A 16,985-nucleotide genomic window follows, 5' to 3' on the forward strand; every position below is an offset into this window, starting at 1 on the left:
AATGCGCTGGCAGACAGGAACAATGAACAAAACACACACACACACACACACACACACACACACACACACACACAGAATTACTAGCTTTCGCAACCGATGGTTGCTTCTTCAGGAAGGAGAGGGAAAGACGAAAGGATGTGGGTTTTAAGGGAGAGGGTAAGGAGTCATTCCAATCCCGGGAGCGGAAAGACTTCCCTTAGGGGGAAAACTCTTTACCCTCTCCCTTAAAACCCACATCCTTTCGTCTTTCCCTCTCCTTCCTGAAGAAGCAACCATCGGTTGCGAAAGCTAGTAATTCTGTGTGTGTGTTTTGTTCATTGTGCCTGTCTGCTGGCGCTTTCCCGCTTGATAAGTCTTGGAATCTTTGTTTTTAATATATTTTTCCCATGTAGAAGTTTCTTTCTATTTTATTTATATATACTTAAGAGGAGAAACAAGAAAAATACGACAGACATTGCAGTTTACATTTTTATTGAGTGTTGCATCACAACCAGGTTTAAAATAGAATACCTGTCATAAATTAATCAGAACTAGTACTAAGACAAATGGTAGTTTAGCAGTGATATTCATTTTGTCTCAGAAATTCATCAACTGTACAAAAGGGTTTCCTTGTCAGGTGTGTTTTGATAATGGGCAATCATTTGTGAAGATCTTTAATATGTAAATACTTTTAGATTAAAGGAGATCACCCACTGAAAAGCTGAAGTGTTGAGTTGTTGAAAACTAGCAGGTTTTCTTTCATTTTTTGTGTGCTTATCAACAACTCAATTTGAAAGTATTTACATTCTATCAGAACTTTCTTTAAATATTAATATTAATTTTTTGGTGAGAATGTATCAAACAGCTTAATGCAGGAATAAAACTCCTTTTTGAACCAAGTTAAGACTCTCTGATACAATGTGTGGACTATTTTTTTGTTCTGGTCATGATATTTACCATTGTCTTTGTAGGCAGAAAAGTTACTGCAGACAAAATAGAATAAAATCACTCAGTCCCCCCCCCCCCTCTTCCTCATTTGTGGCAGAATACAGACAGTGTGTATCATTTTACTAGTTTCATACATTCTTGGAAATATAACCAGATAGATTAAGAAAACACACACAAAAAAACTGGAAATGTGCAAGCTTCTGGCGACAGTAGTTCCTTCATGTGGCAGAAAGCCTGAAGGGAAAGGAAGAGGGATGAAGGAAATGGACTGGTGAACTTTAGGAAATGGGGAAAGTTACCCAGCATTCTAGTTACCCAGCATTCTAGGTGACTTTTCTGTAACAATCCCCATTTCCTAAGAATTGCCAACACTTTTCTTTCATCCCTCTACCTTTCCCTTCAACTCTTCTGCCAGAGGGAGCCACTGACTCTGAAAATTGAATATTTCCATTACTTTTGTGTGTGTTCTCCTGCCACCACTAGAGGAGCAGATTATTTTTACCTACCCAATTATATTTCCCAAAATTATATGGTTTCATTTGGGACATGTGGCACAGTCCTAAATACGTTAAATCATTTTCATTTTAAGTACAAAAGTGGCCTTTTTCACCAAAGCTGAACATGAACATTTTGTGGACAAATGATGGTAACCCCTTATAATAATTTATCTCTTATTCATTCTTATCTGAGAAACCTTTAACATAAAACTAACAACTTTGTCATTCATTTACTTCTAGGCGATGAACTGGAGCAGATTTGATGCCCAAAATTCTAGTCCTCACAAATGAGGTTGCAATGCTGAAATACTTTGAATTAAAAAAAAAGAAAAAAAATGTAACTGAAGATGGGGGTAACAATAGTAAACACTGACACTACTGTCATAGATGACCACGAATAAAGGTATGTTGGAATCCCTTACATTTGGAGACTGAAACTTGTTTATTGGTTTTGTAATTTTTACAAAGTGTCACTAAAATAGTGATTGAGATGAGGGCAGGGAGATGGAGGTTTAAATATGCTACAATCAACACACCAATCTATCTTAAGTTAGAGGCAGGTGGGCATACAGAACTAAGAATTTGCTTCCAAATTAACTTCTAGATAGGGCGAGGAAAAAAAAAAAAAAAAAAAAAAAAAAAAAAAAAAAAAAAAAAAAAAACGCAGACAACAAAAATCACACATATTTACTGTACTTATGTCTCCTACAGAGTATTGTCGGCTAAAAGACAAAAATTTGTGCTCATTTTTCAACAGATGAAGTGCTTCTAAAGCCAAATTTAAAAGTGAGTAACACCACCGAAGTGTTCAGGCCCAAAGACTTCAAATGTGATACATTTTTGGCTATTTTGGATGATAAAGTTCTTGATCTGATGCCATTTATTTCATAATTTGAGACTTACACAAAGTTTTATGCCAAAATCCCTATTTCCTTCAATTACTTCCTCTCTCTTGTTTGGGATGGAACATATTGCTCTGAACGCCAGTGTTTGTTACTGTTTATGAATCAGCTTCCCCATATAAAATTGAAAATTTTATTGCAACGTTCGGTTTTTGTTTTACTGTGGAGAATCTATTCTTCATAGATTTTTTTGTTAGACCTGCAGAACTGAAAAATTCACAGTGCAAAACTGTTGGTTACAAAGAATTTAACATTCTCTCTCTCTCTCTCTCTCTCTCTCTCTCTCTCTCTCTCTCTCTCTCTCTCTCTCTCTCTCTCTCTCTTCCCCCCCCCCCCCCCCCCCCCTCCCCATTCTTTTTACGGGTAAAGAGAGAGAGTTGACTGACAAAGTTTTAATCAGTAACTATGTTTCATAAAATATTTTGTGACCTAATACAGCCTAATACAAATGATAACACCTTTATTAATGTCTTTTGTCACACTTTTCCACAATGAAAACTGGATCTATTCAGTTACAGAAGTGCCTTTTATTTGTCATTAACAGAAAAAAAGAAACGAGAGAGAAAAAAGAAGAAATAGAGAAGGAAACAGGAAGACATGAATATATTCTGTGAGTGAATGAAACTGGCCATTTTAGCTACAGATATTATGTAATTATTTAGAGGGTTGCTACATTTCACAGAACGCCAAGCTATCCTGAACAAAAAATTTCTCTAGTACAATCCCCATTAGCTTTCAAAATTCCCAACTTAAAATACTCCAATATTTTTCTTTTAGGAGATTTTACATTTCAGTTTTCCTTATGACTCTTCAGTTTCCCACTTCAAAAGTGTCCCGTCAGAGAAAGTAAGTACCATGGAATATAACAAAAGCAACTGGAATGTACTACTTTAAGCAAATGACAAGGTATTGATGAATTTGCTAACTCAGATAAGAGTGCATGTGTTGTAGCTTAAGATTAGCAGTATCCTCTGAAAAGTGATACATTATGTTGTAACCTCATATAACTCACCACTGCATAACCTAGTCTCAAAAATGTTAATCTTTTCTATTCTCACTTTTACTGGAAGTGTAAGTAGCTTAATTAACTGCTTTAAAGCACTCTCTGAGAAGAAGAAAAAAAAAAAAAAAAGTCCCTGGATGTTGTTCTTCGACAGGTCAAAACTTTGACTTTCCATGTTTCTACTGTAGACAGCCCTGTGACTAGTTTCACAACAAAATGATCTTGAAATTACGGTCCTGCAGAAACAGAATCTTTTCACTCAATTCAGTGTGATTTACACTACCATTCAGTTCTTTGTTCCAACGATCTTGTAATGTCTAAATTAGCATGTATATTTACTCAGATGCCAGGAGGGGAGAGAGATTAAGTACCAGACCCCCATCTTTATTCAGTACATATTTTTTATTATATAAATTGACCAGCAAATTTACCATTCCATCGACAGCCTCTCCCCCCATTCATTATTCAACATTCACACATTGGATTTTAGTCTACTGCTCAAGAATCCTATCAACTCTAATTAGTTGCCATATCACTGCAAATGCCATATCTGGAGGTTTTTCCTTTCATATTCTGCATTTAAGACAACCACTAATAAGATCTAACAATACTATGAAAAGCATAGTTCCTACTCTCAGTATAGCAAAGACACTCAGTTGCAGATAGGCACAACAAAAAGACTGCCAAAAAATGAGCTTTCGGACAGTCTTGTTGTTGTGCCTATCTATGACCCAGCACCCCTGCTATAAGGTGAGTAGTAACTACCCTTTTCACAGTATTGTTACATTCCATCCTGGATTTTACATGGTTTGATTAATGAGAATCTGTCAATTACAAGTCAGCAGAAGTTCTAAAATCATATTTGCAAGTACTCTATTCCAAATTGTCTTGCACCACTACCATCTCAGCTACCTTAAATTTAAGGAATGTATTATTAAACACCTACCTTCTTTGTTACGGCTCTTCTTCTTACTGGATTCTTTGTCCTGCAAACAAACAATTAAAACGTATAAGAATCCATAGTTTTACATTTACTACTCAGGCACAAAACAGAAATTTCACTCATAAGTTCCTTTAATCTGTTGAAATGTTAAATGGGAATCTGTAGTAATACAAAAGGGCAGAGCAATAAAAATCACTTAATACAGCAAGGCTGAACTTCAGAACTGCTATTATCAGTGAGGCTATACTAAGGTGTTATACACTGCTGAAAATGTATTTACTAACTTCAAGCAGCAACCTGGTATGTCCCAAATATGGCAGGCAAGAGGTCTTCAGAAACAGGCAGACCATTTCATGCCCAATGACAAAAGCTTACCCATTACACAATGTGGTAACTAACAACCATGAGCAATTATTCTGACTAATGAAAATTTGAGCCACATCAGCTCTTGGACCCAAATGTCCCACTTTTCATGACGGGTCACCTCAACCATTAGGCAATACAAAGTTTTTCCACCTATGATATCCCATGGGGTACATTGGAATAGCACCACTGGTGAACCGGAGTCAGTGGAGGACAGTAGCTTAACATGCCATAAGAAATACTACACAAGGTGCAGATTTTTCAAAAACATGGAACAGACTCTACCCTATTGCTATTGGTTTTTGTGAACCAACACCTTTCAGTCCCCCTGCCTAGCCATAACAGGTAAGCAGGAGTCAATGAGCCACACCACCTGTGTTGACTCTTAGGGTATCAGTGTTGACAGAGGGAGGCTGCAGCAATCTTGGTGCACACTCACCTTCAACTAGTCACCTTTCTGCTTTGATCATGAGAAATTTCCCTGTTGCATCTCTCTAAGGCTGCTCGCGCTCTCCATTCCTACCAGTGATAGGGAAATTACTTCCTATATCTGACTCACGTTTGGTGAAGTCAGACTTAATAAATCTGATTCATATGTATTCAGGAAGCACTGAAGATTAAATTCTAAAAGACTGGAGTAGTATTTATTCTTCCTCCCCCTATGTAGAGACCTTGTATCTTTGCAACAAAATTCTAAAAGACTGGAGTAGTATTTATTCTTCCTCCCCCTATGTAGAGACCTTGTATCTTTGCAACAAACAATTTTTTAGTTAAATTATGAGCTTTATTCATCTACTTCCTCACCTGGCTGTTCTGTATAATGTATTTCAATGAATCAGAGTCACTGAAAAGTAATCAGTGACAGCTGGTCACAAAGCTGTAGATGCAACATCATGGATACGATGCACAATATTTGTCATTGCTTTCTTTAAAACTATTTTCATTGATTCCAGCTACTTCATTTCAGTGAATTTCATTCAACTGAATGGCAATAAGCCAAAGCTGTCTATCCAATTTGTTCCCCTCATCATGTTATTCCCATGTTACCCCCATGAAAGAGCTTCTGGTACTATTACTCAGAAATCAGAATGACAATGAACTTCAGTCAGGACTGGAGGTGAGCTAAGATAGCTCAACAGTTTAGGCAAATAAACGAAAGTAAACTACACTCTGCCCAAAAGGGCCTCTTGAGGCCCAATCGTACCAACCAACTGCTGTGTCACTGGATGGAGAGGCATGTGATCAGCACACCACTCTCTTGGCAATTGTCAGTTTTTGTGACTGGAACTGCTACTTCTCAGTTAAGTAGCTCTCCAATTGGCCTTATAAGGGCTAAGTGCACCCCGCTTGCCCACAGCACTCGGCAGAGCTGAATGGTCAACCATCCGAGTGCTAGTTGAGCCTAAGAGTGCTCGTGGAAACCTGTGTTACCACTGAGGCAAAGCCAATAGCAGTTAAGGCAACTGCTTGCAGAAAACTAGAAACCAGGTTCGAGATCCAGGCTGGCATACATTTTCATTAATCTGGACAATTTTATATTGCTGCACCCTAATTGATTTCATCCCCATCATCCTTTAAAAAACTTTTCAGAGAACCTAATCCAATTAATAATAAAAGTAGTTCACTTGCATAAACTATATAGCAAAAGAGGAGACTGAGCACCTGAAATAGAGTGTCATTGTATATCTTACACAACAATGGAAATCAAAAGTGCTATACACAAACACCTCAGCCAAATGTTAAACTGATACTCCTGCATTAACATGCCTGCAGGATATGGCGATTGAAATTTCATCCTTTTGCAAACTTATTCTCAGCATTTTCAAAGCAGAAAAAAGCCATTCCTACAGATTAAGATTTGTTCCATTTCAGCATACCCAGAGGATGGGCAGGTGCTTGTTATCGCCATACTTCCAATTTTTATTAAAGGTCAAAACCTTGGCCTGATGGACATGGGAGCAACATATGGGAAAACATACAACTGCCTACAGTGCAAAAACTGCAGAATGAGGTGATGAGATGAACTAATGGCAACAGTGAGGCACAAACTGTAGAATGGATCCTTTCTGAAGGTCTAGACTTTGAGAAGATTGAAAGACGTGCTGTTTAAGGCTTTCATGACATCATAACTAACTGAAAGATTGACAGGCACGGTGTTGGATGGTACAGTCTAAACTGCACAATATTTCCATGAAGCACCTGCTCGTCATTTTCAGAAGCTACTGAAGCTTGCTGCTGAGGGTACCGGTTTATGCACTGGTCTGCTACAAAAGCACAGGACAAGTGGCAGAGCTATAAGATCATAACGGAAGACGTCAACATGACAAGTCTCCTGTCGGATATATGGGCCAGGGACTCTGCATATGTGGCACAGGAAAGCCTGGCCACAAGCCACAGACCCTAGTGTAAGCACATATTCAAGGTGTCTGTGTAGGGCTTCAATGATCTGGATTTGATCTTTTTGCCTATAGTTGATAATACCTTAGCGCCATCGTTGTTGGTTCCCATGCTTTACCAATTTGAAATCCCATACCTCTGGTTCATTCACTACAAGCTAAGCTGAAAGAGGACATTTTACACCTTTTTGAACATTTGCTTATCTCCATTCATTTTTTATTTAATGACCATTACTTCGGCAAACTGATGGCATTCCTATGGGTAGCCTTTTGTCTAGCACGGTAGTTAAGCTTTTTATGGAAGGTTTTGAGGACAAAGCACTTCAGTCAAGAGTTTGAAACCTAAATGTTTTTGGAGATATGTGGACCATATCTTTGTGTTAAGGCCACATGGGACAGCAATGCTTCCTTCATTTTTTAAAAGACCAAACTCCTTCCATCCGAACATCTGCTTCACTATGGAAGTAGAGACATTGTTTCTGGGTGTTGTGGCTCATAGAAAAGAAGATAGTTCCTTGGGTCATAGCATGTTTTGAACACTTACACAAACACTGACCTGCATCTATGAGCTATCAGCTATGGGGTGTCAACACCTATCCCAATGAAGTATACTACAGGTCCTTGTTAATAGAGGTAAAGCTATCTCAAATCTAGTAAGCTCATCAGCTGAGTTTAGCAATTCAGCTCTGTTTGTCCGAAGCAGGTACTCCAATAATGAGATTTGCAGGCCATGCACTAAATCTCAAGAGTAGCCAGAAGGAACAGTAAACTCCACAAGGATGTTTTTTATACCTCCTGTTGGTGGTGTGTCTTAAGATCAGCAGGCTGTTCCAGAAACATCAAATAAAATGCTGCACTCTACTAAAGATGACCTAACTCTAACGTGACTAGGAACAAATAAAATCCTGTGCCAGTGTGGGTAATCTTACATTGGCCAGACATGCTGTACTGCTGAAGACAGATGCAATGAACATGTCATACCTGATTGGATAAAAAAAAAAAAAAAAAAAAAAAAAAAAAAAAAAAAAAAAAAAAAAAAAAAAATACTTTTGCTGAACACACACTCAATACACAGAGAACAAGATCCTTTTGTCCACAGTCCATACTGCGATTCAATGAATTAAAAAAGCAGCTGACATACATATAGCCCACGACCTAACTAACGGAGAGACAGACTTTAAACTTCATGAAACATGGGAACAGGCATTGGCAGTGCGAAGGCATTATAGACTGCAGATAAATGAATGAAATGAGTTGACACAGATTAGGAATCAAAGCCAGGACATTTAAGCCCAGTGCCAATGCCGTTCCCCCACATATATGCTGCAGTCTGCGGCATGCACATCTGAAATCCACAGTCTGTTTCTATGGCGGGTGGCTCTATATATGAATGTCCTCTACGATGATGTTATAGCCCCCACCCCAGTAGAGCCTGTACTTTTCTAGTAACCTAGAACATAAACTGGCGAGCCACAGCATCTAGTGACAGTCACACCTGAAGATGATTAGCAGCTGCATGATGGAAATATTCTGTAGTTTAGACAGTACCATCTGATGCAATAGCTGTGAACCTTTCAAGCAGACTGAAGGATGTTTTGACTAGGTCAGACGAAGACAGGTGACAACAGCTGAATTCCAGACAGAGGTAGGCAGATCGGTACCATTAATTGTTGAGACAGATTACTGGAAACTGGGTTGTGATCTCAGATTGCCATATGTTGTTCATTGCTAACATCATACCACAGACAACCAAATAGTAGCATGGGGGCAGACCTAAACTTAACTGGGACACTGTGTGGCATTTTGTGGTATTCAGCAATTAGTCCTTTTTCTGCTATCACAGTCAGATCGACACCAAGGTGATCATAGATGACCTGGTGTAAGGTAACCAGAACCAGTAATTCTCAAAAGTCTTACCTCTCCATCTCTTACAATTAAGGTGTGGAGAGCTAACTGATATGACAACAGGACTGAGATGGTAATTGCTGAAGGGAGGCTGAAATTGTCAGTATGTGGCAAGAATGACAAGCCCTCATCATATCCTTCACAACCCAGTTACCAAACAGCATATTCTGAAAGAATAATGCAAGACCCTGTGCAGCAGTTCGCACCACAAATGCCTGAGGGATGTATGGGTCTCTGAATGGCCGGCCCAGCCCCCTGACCTGGCAAACAGAGAGCATATTTGTGATGCAATGAGAAGACATACTTTCATACTAGCCTTTAGCCAACCATTTTCATTTTCATGTACTGACATACATATTTCAGGACTGGCAAGAAATTCCACAGGATGACATAAGGATGTTTGCTTGCACGCTACAATCAATGTAAAAATATATTTGTGACCTGGGAGTCAAACCTGATAATGATGGATCTCAGTTATGAAGGAATGAAAGTTCAATCATTTAATACTATTTCTCCTCAAACTGGTATAAATATTGAACTGGTGTTTCATGGTGTAAAACTTTCAATTTCCATTAGAGTTCCAATAACAGAGTCAACATTGAGTTTGGGTGTCTTTCCATAATGTGTGTCATATTCTCAATGAGACTGAGGTCTCATGGCAATTCACAACACTGTGAAAAATATAAAAAACTTTCCACACTTCCTCTGCACTAATATAATGCATGGTGTTGTGGGATTTGCTCTTTCAGCAAAGTTTTACTTGCCCTTTAGATGTAATGGATCTACACCTTTTTATAAGTACCTTCAGTTTATTGTCACACACAAAAGACAGTCCTGAATGGCACCGCCTTTTCAACAATGAGTACTTTCATGGTTAACAGGATGAATGACCACAATGCTTTGGGAAGAATTCAGAAAAAATTTAATTCATTCCAGAGAATGCAGACGTGCACACATTTTGATGCTATCTTATTGCAACACTGTCACTAAATTTTAGGTGTTATTGAATTAAAAACAGCTCCATTGCAGATGTGTCTGGGGCAAGTTGGCAGGCACAGAGGCACTGATACGCAGTTTCACAAACAAGCCTGTTTGTGCGGCTCGGAACAGCTGCCTTGCAGTGTACAATCGTGGCGACATTTCAGAAAGCACATGCAACGAGTCAGCTTGCGGCACATTTGCACACCGTGGAAGAACAGGGGTGTTGATTTGAACATGCCTTGATGCAATGCATCAGTACAAGTGTGCTATTAACCACTATAAACACCCTCCAATTATACCAAAGTCTGGCAGCTTCTAATCGAGTACAGTGAAAGCCTATGAGACTTCAGGAGACATACACGTCACTGACTTTGCATTGGCACCACCAGTGAACCACGTGCCTGAAGACGACATACCCAGGGGCAGCACAGCATTCTGACATTGTAACTCAAATTAAAATATTTTGTATAATGCAGCGGAGTTTTCCTAGTCATAGTTGGCTGCCAGCACCAACACCTCCGTAAACCACCACTATTCCACATCTAAACTACAATGGCCTCATTCACCCCAAGTCACTACAGAATGGTGTCTGAAGTACTTATGGGCCTCTTCTGGCAGCCGGTGCCAGCACAGTCGACCTTCGCAACTACAGCAAGCAGTTTCTTCGAACAGCTTGGCGAGTGAACAGGCTATTTGTTTTTGTGGTTGTTTGCCCTGTTTTGTGTGTAGAGGGCATGGAGTCTAAGTGAGTGATGGACAAGGATTTGAGAGTTCTGTTTGTATAGGCATCTACATCTACATGGTTACTCTGCAATTCACACTTAAGTGCCTGGCAGAGGGTTCATCAAACCATTTTCATACTACTTCTCTACCATTCCACTCTCAAATGGCGTGTGGGGAAAAAGGAACACCTAAATCTTTCTGTTCGAGCTCCGATTTCTGATTTTATTATAATGCTCATTTCTCCCTACGTAGGTGGGTGGGTGTCAACAAAATATTTTCACATTCGGTAGAGAAAGTCGATAATTGAAATTTTGTAAATAGATCTTGCCGCAAAGAAAACCGCCTTTGTTTCAGTGACTGCCACCCCAACTGGCATATCGTATCAGTGACACTCTCACCCCGATTGCGCAATAACATGAAACAAGCAGCCCTTCTTTGCACTTTTTCGATGTCCTCCGTCGATCCTACCTGGTAAGGATCCCACACCGCGCAGCAATATTCCAGCAGATGACTGAAAAGTGTAATGTAGTCTGTCTCTTTAGTGGGTTTGTGGCATCTTCTAATTGTTCGACCAACAAAGCGCAATCTGTCTCGCCTTCCCCACAATATTATCTATGTAGCCTTTCCATTTTAAGTTGCTAGTAATTGTAATTCCTAGGTATTTAGTCGTACTGACAGCCCTTAGATTTGTGCGATTTATCGTATATCCAAAATTTATCTGATTTCTTTTAGTATCCATGTGGATGACCTCACACTTTACTCTGCTTAATGCCAATTGCAACTTTTCGCACCATACAGAAATTTTGTAATTGAAATTGATCGTCTGATGAATTTACTAGACTGTAAATTACAGCGTCATCTGCAAACAATTGAAGGGGGCTGCACAGATTATCACCTAGATCATTTATGTAAATCAGGAACAGCAGAGGGCCTATGACACTACCTTGCGGAGCGCCAAATATCACTTCTGTTCTAGTCGATGATTTGCTGTCTCTCACTACGAACTGTGACCTCTCTGAGAGGAAATCAAGATTCCAGTCCCACAACTGAGACAATACTCCATATGCATGTAATTTGATTAATAGTTGCTTGGGAGGAACGGTAACAAAAGCCTTCTCGAAATCTAGTAATATGGAATCCATCTGAGATATCTTGTCAAAAGCACTTATTACTTCACGCGAATAAAGAGCTAATTGTGTTGCACAAGAATGATATTTTCTGAATCCGTGTTGGTTATGTATAAATAAGTCATTTTCTTCAAGGTGATTCATAATGTTCGAGTACAGTATATGCTCCAAAATCCTACTGCAAATTGAGGTCAATGATATGGGTCTGTAATTCAATAGGTTACTCCTATTTCCTTTCTTGAATATTGGTGTGACCTGTGTTGTTTTCCAGTCTTTAGGAACAGACCTTTCATCAAGTGAGTGGTTGTATATGATTGCTAAGAAATGTGCTATTGTGTCTGCATACTCTGAAAGGAACCTGATTGGTAAACAAGCTGGACTGTAAGACTTGCCTTTCTTAAGTGATTTGAGTTGTTTCGCAGTACCTAAGGTATCTACTTTTATATCACTCATGCTAACAGCTGTTCTGGTTTTGAATTCTGGAATAATTACTTCGTCTTCTTTTGTGAAGGAATTACGGGAAACTGTATTTAGTAACTCCGCTTTAGTGGCACCATCATCGGTAACATTTCCAACGCTATTGGGCAGTGACGGTATTGACTGTTTTTTTTTGCCACTGGTGTGCTTCACCTATGACCAGAATCTCTTTGGGTTTTCTATCATACTTTGAGACAATGTTTCATTGTGGAAACTATTAAAATCATCATGCATTAACATCCGCACTAAATTTTGGTCTCCGGTTAAACTTACCCAGTCTTGAGGATTCCGTGTTCTGAATTTGGCATTCTTTTTTCGCTGCTTCTGCAATGTACCATGGTGGATCAGACCCATCTCTTATTAACTTATGCAGTATGAATCTATCTATTGCTGTCAATATAGAGGAAACAGCTGATCTTTCACAAATCTGTGGTAATACAAATAAGTATTATTTACAACCTGTGGGACGTCATCAGTGTAACTTGACAGGGCATTCTGCATCTTGTATATAGTCAGTATCAGTAATTTGTGTAAATTGTAATCGGTACAGGTATGTGGATAGTCAGCGCATAAAGTCAAGGTGGATGATAGGACTTCAGATGTATGTGTGTTTTGTGTCATACGTCCTGTTTGAATATATTTTGTGTTCCTTAGTGTGTACTGGTTATTAAGGCTACACAATGGCGGGGTCTTGAACACAAATCGTCACTGATCAGGAGGCAGTTCAAATTTGGGGATTGAAATGGTGCAACTGAAAGCAGATAACACTGACTTGCATACCAGTCTTGTACCTATGAAGGAAGAATTGGAATTATCCGAGCAACCTACTCATTTACTCGATCCAGCCACAGGCTCAATTATTACTGGTGACAAACTTACGGTTAGTAGGGGAAGCAGAGACATTTGTCAAATGTACAGAGGGACTCAGAGGCATGCAGACATTTTATGAATTGAATAAAGGCTTGCCACAAAGGTACAAGGAAGAAGGACGAAAACAGCGTGACTGTTTTCTGCCAGCAGTGGGTAATCTGTCAAAGAAGTGTAATGTGTCAGTAGAAAATGTTGTGGACCCAACATAAAAATGATTATGGAACTGGAGGAAAGTGACGAGGCTAACATAGTCATACTCAATGAAGCAGAGCAGAGGGCATTGGATGCATGTTAGAAGAGCTTGCTGCCTGATATATCTAGAAGAGTGAGAATGGGTACCCCAAAGGATGTATACTCTGTGGTCAGTTCAGCCACAGAGTTCGAAGAAATTATTGTATTAACAGGAATTGGGGATGAGATACTATCCTCTGCTAATGTGAGGTGTTACAGATATTCAAGGGCAGGACGTGCAGAGGCAATAATGTCAATCTCAGTGTGGTAGCTGTGTTGGGCTTGATCACCACCACAACAACTATAGAAAGATCTAGGGGAAAAGAGGATGATTAAGTTGGTGTTAAATGCAAAAGGAAACCCCAGTTCTGCCACATGATGTTCCCAATAAATTTTGATGCAACTGATACAGATGAATAGGTGGAATATAGTACAGTGGCAACAGTGAAGGGTAAAAGGCACATGTTATTACTGGATACAGGGGAGCATATGTTGTTTGCAAGTATAGACTTCATGGATCAGAGGTGATTAAACCCTATATGCTATAATTTACATTGAGCTGGAGATAGTGGTGTCATCTTTTGTGTTCAGGAATGGTAGATTTTTCAGGTGGGGATGCGACATTTTAAGCAATGCTTAGTAGTTTTGCCCTGAACTGCATGATCTTAGGATTAGACTTTCTGATAACACAGCAAAGGAAAAATTGACCTTAGGCAATGTAGAGCTGAACTTAGAGGGACAATATTGTAGCTAAAGGTAGAAAGTCGCCACTGACATATGGAAGCAAAATGCATCAATCTCAAGGGTGAACCACTTTAACAGCTGTCAACAACACCAATGATTAATTCATATCTTATTGTGCTGCAAGGTACTGGGAAATTGGTCTGGGTAAATTTGGGACTGGAATAGCCTGATAATGCATTGTATTTGGCAGAAGCACTGGCAGAAAATGATGTGGAAGTTGGTCTGGGTAAATTTGGGACTGGAATGGCCTATTAATGCATTGTATTTGGCAGAAGCACTGGCAGAAAATGCTGTATCAGACATCATGTTGCTTTGTAACGAGAAGCTTTGTATATGTATAGGAGGAATTGGACAGCAAAGTAGTGCCCATGAACTTAGAAAATTTTGGCACTGGTGGGAGTAAAGTTCACCACAAAAATGTTGGTAGACAACTTTCAATTCTTGGATGGTGTGGGTAGGAAATAAATCAGTGTGCACCAGGGCAGTGTGTAAACTGCCTATAAAACTGTACTACATACGACATTAGAGCATCTTACATTATGGATATATTGGAAATGGAGAAATCATTGTTGACTTTGAAGATTTGTTTTTTCCTAGAGGGCCTTTACCAGCAACACCTGCAACATGGCATCATATCCCTACAGAAATTCAGTCAGTGGAATACCTTAGAACTTACCACAATGCAACCACTCATTGATTAACAACTAGTGGGTGAAGTACTAGAGAAAGCGCTAGTCCATGAAGTGCATCCGTGGTTGTTGTACCGAAACAGTCATCAGATGCGACAAAAAGGTACAAAATCTGTTGTGACTACGTACGTCTTAATAACAACTCTGCAACTGATGTATACCCAATCCAGATCATCATTGGAACTACAGACATTTAGGGGCAGTGTAAGTACTTATCCACCTTAGATCTAAAGGAGTGGGTACCATTAGATAGCGGCATAACCAGAGGACTGTCCGAACACAGTGCTATCTATTCCCTGGGGCCATTTTCATTATCGTAAGATGTGTTTGGGTTGAAAATGCTCCGGCAATGCTTCAGCATTTGCTTGACAGACTGCTGAAGGGGCTGAAACCTCGGCAGTGCATGGTATCTTCGATGATATTGTTTTTGCATAGGATTTGGCAAAACATATACAATATTTATGAGAAGTTTCTAGAAGATTATGAGCCGTAAATTTAACTTTCTGCACAGAAAAAGGTCACTACGCATTGGTAAGAATTATTATTATTATCACTATTATATTTTCTTTCCTTTCTCAGACATTATTATTATTATTATTATTATTATTATTATTATTATTATTATTATTATTTCTTATCTCAGACGTTATGTCTGGTCAGAAGTTGAAAGTGATGCGGACCTTGATCAAGGGCGACTTCCTTTTAACTGTACGGTATATGTTATATTGCATTTAGGAACTTTCGGGTAATTGAACATGAATCAATAATTACGGATTTCTGTAGTTGTATATATAAGTTTGGATGTAGCTGTATTGCATTGATGTACTGGTGGATGTTGTGTGGTATGACTCCTGTAGTTGATAGTGTAATTGGTATAATGTAAACTTTATCCTGATGCCACATATCCTTGACCTCCTCAGCCAGTTGGAAGTATTTTCAATTTATTCTCCTGTTTTCTTCTGTATATTTGTTGTATTGGGTATGGATATTTCGATTAGTTGTGTTAATTTCTTCTTTTTATTGGTGAGTATGATGTCAGGTTTGTTATGTGGTGGTGTTTTATCTGTTACAATGGTTATGTTCCAGTATAATTTGTATTCATCATTCTCCAGTATATTTTGTGGTGCATACTTGTATGTGGGAACGTGTTGTTTTATGAGTTTATGTTGTAAGGCAAGCTGTTGATGTATTATTTTTGCTACACTGTCATGTCTTCTGCGGTATTCTGTATTTGCTAGTATTGTACGTCCGCTTGTGATGTGATCTACTGTTTCTACTTGCTGTTTGCAATGTCTGCATTTATCTGTTGTGGTATTGGGATCTTTAATTATGCTTGCTGTAATATCTGGTGTTTATTGTTTGATCCTGTAACGCAATCATGAATCCTTCCGTCTCACTATATATATTGCCTTTTCTTAGCCATATGTTCGATGCGTCTTGATCGATGTGTGGCTGTGTTAGATGATACGGGTGCTCGTCATCTAGTGTTTTCTTTTTACAATTTACTTTCTTCATATCTGTTGATGTTATGTGATCTAAAGGGTTGTAGAAGTGGTTATGAAATTGCAGTGGTGTAGCCGATGTATTTATGCGAGTGATTGCTTTGTGTATTTTGCTAGTTTCTGCTCGTTCTAGAAAGAATTTTCTTAAGTTGTCTACCTGTCCATAATGTAGGTTTTTTATGTCGATAAATCCCCTCCCTCCTTCCTTTCTGCTTAATGTGAATCTTTCTGTTGCTGAATGTATGTGATGTATTCTATATTTGTGGCATTGTGACCGTGTAAGTGTATTGAGTGCTTCTAGGTCTGTGTTACTCCATTTGAGTAGGTCAATATGGGTATAGCATAAGTATTTATAGCTTTTGTTTTGTTTCTTGCTGTCAATTCTGTTTTCAGTATTTTTTTAGTCTTTGTCTATATTTTTCTTTTAGTTCTTCTTTAATATTTGTATTATCTATTCCTATTTTTGTCTGTATCCTAGATATTTATAGGCATCTGTTTTTTCCATTGCTTCTATGCAGTCGCTGTGGTTATCCAATATGTAATCTCATTGCTTAGTGTATTTTCCCTTGACTATGCTATTTTTCTTACATTTGTCTGTTCCAAAAGCCATATTTATATCATTGCCGAGTATTTCTGTTATCTTTAGTAATTGGTTGAGTTGTTTATTTCTTGCTGCCAGTAGTTTTAGATCATCCATGTATAGCA

General features: G+C 38.8%; 1 protein-coding gene across 9 annotated transcripts in view; it reads right to left on the reverse strand.

Annotated features, from left to right (window-relative positions):
- Positions 1–16,985, reverse strand: part of LOC126272172 (uncharacterized) — a 483,755-nt gene that overhangs the window by 147,377 nt on the left and 319,393 nt on the right. For all 9 annotated transcript variants that reach the window (XM_049974815.1, XM_049974816.1, XM_049974814.1 and 6 more), the window contains one exon: positions 4,276–4,315. In XM_049974815.1, the coding sequence (XP_049830772.1) occupies positions 4,276–4,315 (40 nt within the window). The remainder of the gene's footprint in view (positions 1–4,275; positions 4,316–16,985) is intronic.

Source organism: Schistocerca gregaria, chromosome 5 (genome assembly GCF_023897955.1).
Source record: "Schistocerca gregaria isolate iqSchGreg1 chromosome 5, iqSchGreg1.2, whole genome shotgun sequence".
Lineage (NCBI taxonomy): Eukaryota > Metazoa > Arthropoda > Insecta > Orthoptera > Acrididae > Schistocerca > Schistocerca gregaria.